The sequence below is a fragment of the Ictalurus punctatus genome, chromosome 5 (assembly GCF_001660625.3).
Source record: "Ictalurus punctatus breed USDA103 chromosome 5, Coco_2.0, whole genome shotgun sequence".
Classification (NCBI taxonomy): domain Eukaryota; kingdom Metazoa; phylum Chordata; class Actinopteri; order Siluriformes; family Ictaluridae; genus Ictalurus; species Ictalurus punctatus.
Genome location: NC_030420.2, coordinates 3,347,318 through 3,357,317, shown reverse-complemented (window position 1 = coordinate 3,357,317; position 10,000 = coordinate 3,347,318). Strand labels below are relative to the sequence as shown.

Here is a 10,000-nt window from a genome sequence, read left to right as displayed (position 1 = left end):
TTCCTGCGTTTCAAAACACGCCGTCGACGTCATTGCGTACGTGTCACCTACAGCGGCACAAGACGAAGTGTGAAGCTTTCTAATTGGCTAGCTTGCCGACTAGCTAAGAAATCCACGTCAATTAAGTTGCCTAGGAACATTTGCTAGCTAACTATGCAAACAGTAATTAATCAGAGTTGTATTATTATTACAATACACGACGCTAAGCAGCTAGCTGGCTAGAATTAGCGTGCTAGCTGGAAAACAAAGCACACAATAAAACATATAAACGAACAGACACATCGAAAGCAAGCGATGCTTGACTATGACTTTGATTTTGAAGTACAGAAATATAGCTAGCGAATTAGACGGGTAACATTAGCGGACTAGCTAAGACGGTTCTATGGTAAGGAAATGAGGCAGGCTAGCTAGCTGGAAAAATTAGCGAACACAAAACTCCCGACAAATTTTCCAGCTCTTTGGACGTTCCGGCGCTTTCCGACGCTTAAACTTATAAACAACCTCTTTTTGGTGTGTTAATTAGCTAGCTAGCAAAGAAATTGTCAAATGTCATATAGTTATATTTTTTAAATATTCCAGTTTTAATAATTAAATCTATAAACGGATTCCTCTGATTATTGTTTTTGGCGCCCCCTAAAGGCACAAAATAGAAAAGCACATTCGATCAACCTGAGCCAGTTGCTTCTGTGTAAGAAGACTCGATAATAAGCACAATATAACACACACACACACACACACACACACACTACTTTTATGAACTAGTCATGTTTAGCAAACCAATCTCAGCCTAACATGTGATGTGTTAATGTGTATGAAGTAGTGAACATGTTTACGCTGTCATTAACTAAAGCACAAGCTGCAGGAGAAGTTTGTGTGTGTGCGTGTGCGTGTATGCTTTTAGAGAGAATAAATTTGTAATGTTTTTATCCCTTTTTGTTAAACTCGCTTCATTATTTTTTTACACCACATTCTCCTCTTGTAAAGTTTTGGATGCTTAGAGAAATCTCCATCCAGCATGTCTCTAGTTTTAACAGTGAAGTCGAGGTGAATGCTGACAAAATTAAACACAATTGGAAAACAAAACTAGTGGCTTCGTCTTCTTTCTGTGCAGACTGTTATTTATATATATATATATATATATATATATATATATATATATATATATATATATATATATATATACACACACACACACACACACATTTGTTTATATTATTATTATTATTATTATTATTGTAAGTAGACTACTGAAGAATGTCCATAATTTCAAAGATAAGACTAACTTTTAGCTGCCATGTAGTTCCAGTTAGCTCCAAAGGTATTGGCACCCTGCATTTAAAAATTTAAAAGAACGTTAAATTATTAGACATCAGAAATGTTAGATTTGGCTCATATTTCTTATATTATTATGGTGCGAGATTAAGCTAATTAACCACAGACACTTTCATTTTCACACTGGAATCATGTGAAACCCCCCCACCCCACACACACACACACACACACACACACACACACACACACATACAAGCCATTCCTTCACCTGCTCCTCTACATGTTAGAAACCATAAGATACGGCTGGTTATTAAATTTATCACTCTCAAATCGTGAATGCAGCTGTCAATCTGCCTTCAGCAGGTCATTACGATGACAGTGTGGTGTGTGTGTGTGTGTGTGTGCTCTAAACTCTGACTCTGATGTCAGAGAATATCCAGGATAAGGTGCGGACCTGAGGCACACAGCCAATCAGGGAGGGGAGATTAGCGTGTGTGTGTGTGTGTGTGTGTTTAAATCGCTCTGCGGCTGTGCGAGTGTCCCAGTCCATCTAGTCTTCAGACCTGAACTGCCGAAGGACTTTTTACTTCAACGTTTAATCCTACAGGTAAGATAATCACCTTCTTTTATACAGTTTATCTTGTATAAACTACTCCTTACTTCCGTTCTCCCATCGTCCTGGCCAGTTCGCATTTCTTTCCTATGTGCTGTGAATGAATTTGTTGTTTGTTTTTTAACCCCCAAAATGTTGTCACTTACATTTTTACATTTTTTTAATGGAAAGCGTCATCCCGGTGCTGTTAAGACCGTACAGCTCATCCCCACTTGCGGATCGATTTATCCTGGTTCAGGTGTTTGATCGCGCTGCGGAGGTGTGAACGAGGCGGCGAAGAGAGCGCGATTACGGCTAATCGGAGCGGACTGTTATAAAAGCAGGATGCGCTTTAAAACCAGACGCTGATCTAAATCGGATTACAGGTCTGACACAGCCTGTTTTTGTCCCTTAAAAGACGTAGACACTCGGGTCTTCTAGCATAAGTACACTCGGATTCATTCGGATTTTGTCGCTATGGCGATGCTCGGAATGGCTGATGCACTGTTCTTAACGTAATGTCATGTTTGAAACACACCTTTTATAGACAAAGTGTGTCTAAGTGTGAACTAACCTTGGATTTATAGATTAGCCTTGGGCTCGTCTTGATTCTCTTAAGCCGAAATAGCAATAAGTCGATAAGCTTTAATGCCACTTAGAAGTGAGAAATATCGGCATCTCGTCTGTCTCTTTCACGCAGTGTGTGTTCTTGCCCCCCCCGGCTCTAGGAAGGACTGTACATAGGTGTGTCCCTACACCTCTGAATTATTGATTGGGTCATGGTGTATAAAATATGCATTAGGTGTTTTGCTGCAATTTGAACTCTGACCTTTCTCTCTGTTCACAGATAATTGATTGTCCCCGTCATGCTCTCTCGGAGTGTTTCGGTCTTGACCTGCGTGCTGCTCCTGTTGACGCTGTGCCCTGACGTTCTGTCTCGTCGGGGTGGATTCGGAAGCGCGGGTGGGCGCTGGGGTGGTTTAGGGCGGGCCGGAGTAGGAGGGGGCTGGGGAGGCGCTGGAGCTCAGAGAGGAGCCGGCGTTGGAGGCGGCCACCACTACAAAGCTCCGCACGTCCACAGCGGAAGTTCGTCGTCTGGATCGAACGCTGGGAAGATCGCAGGAGCAGCGGCAGCCGGCGCTCTCGGAGGCATGGTGATCGGCCACGGGCTCGGCTCGATGTCTCGACCTGGATACGGTTACGGTCACGCGTGGCACGGCGGGTATGACAGCTACGGGCACGGGTACGGCCACCCGAGGTACGGCGAGGTACGCCATCATGGAGACGCGTCCAGGAACGAGACGGATATGGAGTACTACGCCGGGTCTGCCAGCAGGGGGCACGCTCACAGCTACGTGCTGCTGTTCGCCACCACCGTATCATTCTTAATCGGGTACTGGATCTCATAGACTCTCTTCCTCTTTCGCTCGATACCCCAATAGCTACCAGTTTAGCACTGAGACTTGATTAGCCGGATAATGATTCAAACAATATAGGTCAATTTGTGTCTTTTCTCATTACAAACCTATTCTGTATTCTGTGCTATTTTACGATACTTTATATTATATCGGATGGCGTACAAATGTATTTTGATTGCGAGTGTGCACTATCAGAATTTTTTAGCAACCTGTACCTTACCTTGTTGCTGGGTTTGTACTCTTAATATACAGTTTATCTTTTACCTAGAAAAGGGCACGAAGAGCATCCTTTATCCTAAAGTTTTATCCTAAAAGGTAATTATGAGCCACGATGGCCACATTTCCAGGTGGATGATATTAAAAGTAAACCCCAACAACAAGGTTCCAATTAGTACTATTTATGATGATTTAGACATGCTAAAGTGGAGACTATACGCTTTCCTGACCTGTAAATAAATCACCTTTAGAGACAGTATTTGTCTATTTCTATTTCGTCTTTTATTTTTGAATATAAAATGATTCTATACTACATTTTGTACTATACAATCGCATTCCTGAACCCTTCATCGTAGCTGTGCGCACACTGTCTTTGATTTTTACTTTGTTTGAGGTTTCGACGCGCGCGCTAACAAGCTACGACACGTCTCAGTGTCCCCTGGGTCCTAAAGCGCCTCCGGGGATATAGACAGCAGACTCCGTAAATCACATTAGTGGATTAAGAGTAGACAGGACGCCAGGTGTGTCAGGGCAAAGACAAGTCACGTTTAAGATCTAGGTACAGTCTACGTCACGTCTCATTTTCACTGCGGGGCTCGTGTGTTTCTCGTACAGACGTGCACGTTTGCAATGCTGTAGTCACTGTGTAAACATGAAGATCAACAATAAAACTATTTGTTCATTCTAAAGTTGTTTTGTTGTTTTTGTTGTTGTTTTTTTTTGTCAGGCGCTCCGTCGGCTGTCGCTCAGAATCACGATTCGGTGTCTAAACGTTTAGTCAGGGAAAGCTGCTCGCCTTCAGAGTCGGGTTACGCGCCGAGTTGATTTTCAGCGCTGTTCATTCAGATTATGCAAAATCGCCTGCGTGTAGCTCGCCGATGTTGTTTATTTATTTATTAAAGCTGAAGTATCCAAGACAGGGGGGTTTTCAACATTGCATCCATCCATCTTCTATAACGCTTATCCTTCTTCAGGGTCACGGGGGAACCTGGAGTCTATCCCAGGGAGCATCGGGCACAAGGCGGGGTACACCCTGGACAGGGTGCCAATCCATCACAGGGCACACTCACACACCCACTCATACACTACGGACACTTTAGACACGCCAATCAGCCTACCATGCATGACTTTGGACTGGGGGAGGAAACCGGAGTACCCGGAGGAAACCCCACGCAGCACGGGGACAGTATCATTGCATACATCACTATCTTTAAACACAAGCGCTTGAATTTAAGCGCAAAAACAAAACAGGGATAGAAAATGCAGACCGAATAAGGGATTAGGGTTGCCACCGCTGCCACTGTCGGGCCTTTGGGCAAGGCCCTTAACCCTCAATTGCTCAGATGTAGGAATGTAGGAGCTCTGGATAAGAGCATCTGCCAAATACCGTAAATGTAAACTTATATATAACGTAAAAATAAATAAATAAATAAATAAATAAAAACTCCACAAAGCCAGTTTTATTTTGTTTGATCACTTGCTTTATATGTTTGAGATTGGGAAAGCAGCAGGAGTTTACAGTAATGTGAACGAGCTGTACAGAAGGACAGTGCAAACCTGCTTTACTAGCGCAGTGCGCGTCAATAAATATGCGTCTATAATGAAAAGCGATGACGAGACTTGGCTGCGTATACTGAGTTCGTTTTATGAGGGGGGGGGCGGGGAGAGGGCAGAAAAAATAGGGTGAACCATATGATGACAGAAAGCAAACGTTTACAGTGTGAATGAGGTAAGGGAAGTGAAACATTTGGCATGCGTACACTCGTTTCCAAAGAACAGAGCATGAAAAAAAATCCGCGTGTTCTTGCGTGTCGCAGTTTTGCATAAACAGTAAACAGCGGGATATAGAGAGGATGATGCTTTACTCCCGTCTCGTTAAGTCTTATCCGTCCGTTCTCCTGTTTACATCGCCGTCCCGTGAAGCTGGAGTACGTCCCGGTGTGTGTCGTCCGGTGTGTGTGTAGCTACATGAATTATTCCAGTGTTATAGTACTGAGATATATAGTGTGATTTGTATAGACTGCTTGTGTATGTGTTTTCTTTTCAGTTCTGCTCATACTGTATTGGCTGTAATCAGTGTGAGTGTAAGACACTGTCGAGGTGTGTGTGTGTGTGTGTGTGTGTGTTAAACAGTTCTGTCAGTGCCTGATGGTTTACGCACCACCTTCTCTCCGCTAACCTGATCCACAGCGAGCGTCTCCACTTCTGCAGGTGGGTGATGAATCCTGTGCGCCACTCCGACGTGGGCGGGGCTCCGTTGCTGCCTGGGGCTCGGAGGCACTAGAGCATGGGCGGGGCTTGTTGCGGACACGATGGGCGGGATTACAGGGGGGCGTTCGCGCAACACTGGCTGCGCGTCGGTGTTAGAGGGCGTGTCTCGGGCCTGCAGGAAGGGTGCGGGGTCGGGCATCATTCCTGCGGCGTCTCTAAGGACGATTCTGCGACCGTCGGCCGCGCCCACCCTGTAGAGCTCGGTGTACTCGCAGTGCAGCGGCTGTGACAGGCTCTTGCGCATGCGCCTGCGCGGCGTGTCCGGCTGCTTGCCGGCTCCGTGGGTGGGCGAGTCGAGCCGAGGCTCGGCCGGCGGGGACGGTTTGAAGGCGGCTCCGCCCTCTAGAAGCCGCTTCTTGGTGGCGTGGAGCTGTGCGGTGAGGAAGGCGATGGTGCCGGCTCTCTGCTCCAGCTCCCCGGATAACACGGCCAGCCGGTGGCTCTTGAGCTTCAGCTCGTCCAGGTACTTCTTTTCGCGCTCGCGGATCGTGTTCTCCAGCACCGAGATCATGGCGTTCTTCTGCTCAAGCTCACGCATCAGCTCGCTGTTCTCCTGCTCTTTGGCCTTCAGCTGCTCCTCCAGCTCCTCACAGCGATGCTGGAGCTCTCTGCAACGTGCCTCGCCATCGTCTGCCAAACACACAAACGGAACGGTTCTGACATGCCCTCCATTGTTGGATTATTACACTGTATACAGTAATTCATACGTTCATCTTCAGTAAGGGTTTTATCCTTGATCAGGGTGACCGTGGAATCGGGTTCTACCCCAGGAACACTGGGCGTGAGGTCGGAAAACACCCTGGATGGGACGCCAGCGCACCACCGCAGGAACCCACGCGCGCACACACGTTCACACCCAGTGGAAATTTAAAAAGACAAGATGCTGTTTCTACGCTGAGCCTGTAGAGGGCAGCGCTGACTAACACGAATAGACACACGCGTCCCAGTTTCGTCACCTCTCCTTGACGTCCCCTCGACTCCGCCCTCCTACGTCCTTCGGCCCGTGACCCAGAGACAGATCAACGTCCGACATCGTTAAAGACGCATCTTCAATTCTGATTCTGAATTAGATAAAGATAATGAAAAGGGTCAGATTTTCACCTTGTTGTTATTAGAAATAACTTGAACACGTTTTTGGAAATCGACTGCACACAAACACACAAAATGTAACGCGCAGTCACGCTTCACGCCAACACAAAGTATGTGCCACCTATTTTTAGAACTACGAAAGTCATTCTATCCATTTGCTCTCTCTCTCTCTCTCTCTCTCTCTCTCTCTCTCTCTCTCTGCATCAGTTAAACAGGGTGGGGCCACAAATGTACACAAAAGACAGAGAGAGAGTGAGAGACAGAGAGAGAGAGAGAGAGACAACGAGAGTGAGAGAAAGACAGACAGAGAGAGCGAGAGAGAGAGGGAGACAGAGAGAGACAGACAGAGAGAGTGAGAGAGAGACAGAGAGAGAGAGGGAGAGACAGAGAGAGACAGACAAAGAGAGAGTGAGAGAGACAGAGAGAGAGAGAGAGAGAGAGAGAGAGAGAGAGAGAGACAGACAGAGAGAGTGAGAGAGAGAGACAGAGAGAGAGAGGGAGAGACAGAGAGAGACAGACAAAGAGAGAGTGAGAGAGACAGAGAGAGAGAGGGAGAGACAGAGAGAGACAGACAAAGAGAGAGTGAGAGAGACAGAGAGAGAGAGAGAGAGAGAGAGGGAGAGACAAAGAGAGACAGACAAAGAGAGAGTGAGAGAGACAGAGAGAGAGAGAGACAGAGAGGGAGAGACAAAGAGAGACAGACAGAGAGAGTGAGACAGAGAGGGAGAGACAAAGAGAGAGATACAGAGAGACAGAGAGCGAGAGATACAGAGAGATAAAGAGAGAGTGTGATAGAGACAGCAAGTGATAGAGAGAGACAGAGAGACAGAGTGAGTGAGTGACAGAGAGAGAGAGAGAGAGACACAGAGAGAGAGACAGAGAGAGAGAGAGACACAGAGAGAGATACAGAGAGACACAGAGAGAGAGACAGAGAGAGAGAGTGACAGAGAGAGATACAGAGAGACACAGAGAGAGAGATACAGAGAGAGAGAGAGAGAGACAGCGAGAAAGAGAGAGACAGACAGCGAGAGAGAGAGACAGAGAGAGACAGAGAGCGAGACAGAGAGACGAGCTGCCTCCTGTTACAGTGCTAATCGATGTGAGTGTAGAGGAGCATCTCACCCTCTACTGACCTTCAGTTCTGCTCACACCACACACACACACACACACACACACACACACACACACACACACACACACACACACACACACACACACACACACACACACACACAAGCAAGCATTTAGAGTAACTGCAGTACATTTTCCAGTAGCGAGGTGGGAGCGTCGCTGCATTTTATACCTAGCGTATGAAACAAACCCGTTACAGCAATCTCACGTCTTCCAACATGTACGACAGTGTGGAGGGAAATCTTTCACACCCGAACACATACCCGATGCAGTTCTGATTTCTCTACCCCACAGCGCTGTCGGATTCTCGACTCTGACCGGTCAGAAGGTGTAGTTCTGTTACAGCTGCTGTTACAGAAAGACTTGTATGGAGGATACTCACACTATAACAATAAATAAATAAATAAATAAATAAAAAAACATATAATGGTTGATATGGTGAAGTACGGATGCTCGTTTCCTTCCTTAACTTTATATCGCGCGATGCTGACGTGATTTCCTCACAATTACGAGCTCACGTCTCACGAATCTGAACACACAACATATTCACTCTCTCTCTCTCTCTCTCTGGGTCTCTCGCTCTGTGCCTCTCTCTCTCTTTAAGTCTAATAGCAGAAGCTGACAGGATGAGCTCATGTGGCCGTAATTTGTGTGACTCACACACGGGGTCAGTCTCCCTCTGACCTTTCCAATCACGTGAACGTCTAATCCTAATAACACCTCTATGCTCTCTACTGCGTCATCCCTTTACACTCAGGAGGATGAGGGGGAAGATGCCCGAGACGAATCTGAGAGACGCGACATGACGGCTGTCCGTCAACGTGTCCAGACGACCGATTAACCGTCTCTCTTTTCAGCTGACTTCTACCTTCGCTGTGTGTGTGTGTGTGTGAGAGAGAGAGATGGCGCCGACGAGGCCCAGACAGTACAGCCTGCGAATAATGCATTAGCCCATGTGCATTAGCGCTGCTTTGACACAGCTGTGTGTAATTTTATTTCCTGTACCATCTCGACAGCAGCAGCAACAACGACGACGAATGATCCGAGCGGGTTCCTGTCTCACGTTCTGTGTTTAGCAACCATTCATTGCGTTCAGTTGAATTTGAACAGTACGTACTAGCGTGTGGCGACGCCGATACTGAACATCCAAACATTGGGCTGTAAGGAATGAAACCGGTGGATTTCTGATGTCACGCTCCCTGTCGTGCTGCTCCACATGCGGTGCCTTCATTTATGACCACAAAAATAGCATCACACGCCCAGGAAGACACCTATCAGATTAGCAGAAACGCAGGCGTCACATCGGCGGATCGCGCTTACGCGAGCAGAAAGCTGAAAGCCCTTTATATATACGTGCACCAGGCTTTTTATTTCACGCCAGAGAGCCGCGCTGCTGTAATGTAATGTGATTTAGCCGCGCTTTACTCCGGCTCCGCACTGCCGCCTGAACTTCGCCTTCGCTACAGAGTCATACTCCCTCGGTCAGGCCTGGAGAACATCTGTCTCTAAATACATCTTTACCAAGAGCACATCGTGCGGTAAAGTTTAATTCAATTCTCCTCCTCACGGTTACGGTAAAGCCGTGATAATGTTCACACCGGGCCTGCGCTCGAACGCCGGGGGAAACGGGCCGCGGCGCCGAATAGAATAGGACAGGGCAGGACAGAAGAAAAACTAAACAGGATAGAATAGAACAGAACCAGAATAGAATGGGGCACGATACGACGGGACATAATAAAATGGGGTCGTCACAGAATAGGACATAATAGAGGATAGAATAAAAGAGAATAGAACAAAACAGAATAGATTAGAACGGAACACAGTATACACACCAGACGCGATAGAACAGAATAGAATGGGAACGCAAAATACGGTAGAATTTAAAAGAATAGGACGCGACACGACGGAGCCCAATGGAATAGAATAAAACAGAGAGTGGAACGTAATAGAATAGAACAGAATGGAACACAGTACAACAGGATGTAATGAAATAGAATAGAATAGAATAGAA

General features: G+C 46.5%; 3 protein-coding genes across 8 annotated transcripts in view; 2 read left to right on the top strand and 1 right to left on the bottom strand.

The window, feature by feature from the left end:
* The window catches only part of rassf2a (Ras association domain family member 2a), a 16,259-nt gene extending 15,176 nt beyond the window's left edge, over positions 1-1,083 (top strand). For all 4 annotated transcript variants that reach the window (XM_053680081.1, XM_017468142.3, XM_017468144.3 and 1 more), the window contains exon 10: positions 1-1,083. This exon is cut by the window's left edge and continues 388 nt beyond it. The gene's annotated coding sequence lies outside the window, so the exon portion shown is untranslated.
* A 172-nt stretch (positions 1,084-1,255) lies between these two features.
* prnpa (prion protein a) lies at positions 1,256-4,187 on the top strand. The gene is made up of 2 exons (XM_017468147.3): positions 1,256-1,879; positions 2,712-4,187. Exon 2 carries the CDS (start codon positions 2,731-2,733, stop codon positions 3,271-3,273), a length of 543 nt encoding a protein of 180 aa, XP_017323636.1. The 5' UTR covers positions 1,256-1,879; positions 2,712-2,730; the 3' UTR covers positions 3,274-4,187.
* A 755-nt stretch (positions 4,188-4,942) lies between these two features.
* The window catches only part of ccdc92 (coiled-coil domain containing 92), an 18,253-nt gene continuing 13,195 nt past the window's right edge, over positions 4,943-10,000 (bottom strand). For 2 of the 3 annotated variants that reach the window (XM_053680083.1, XM_053680084.1), the window contains one exon: positions 4,943-6,399. In XM_053680083.1, the coding sequence (XP_053536058.1) occupies positions 5,624-6,399 (776 nt within the window). In that variant the 3' untranslated portion in view covers positions 4,943-5,623. The remainder of the gene's footprint in view (positions 6,400-10,000) is intronic. The other variant, XM_053680082.1, reaches the window with a different exon arrangement.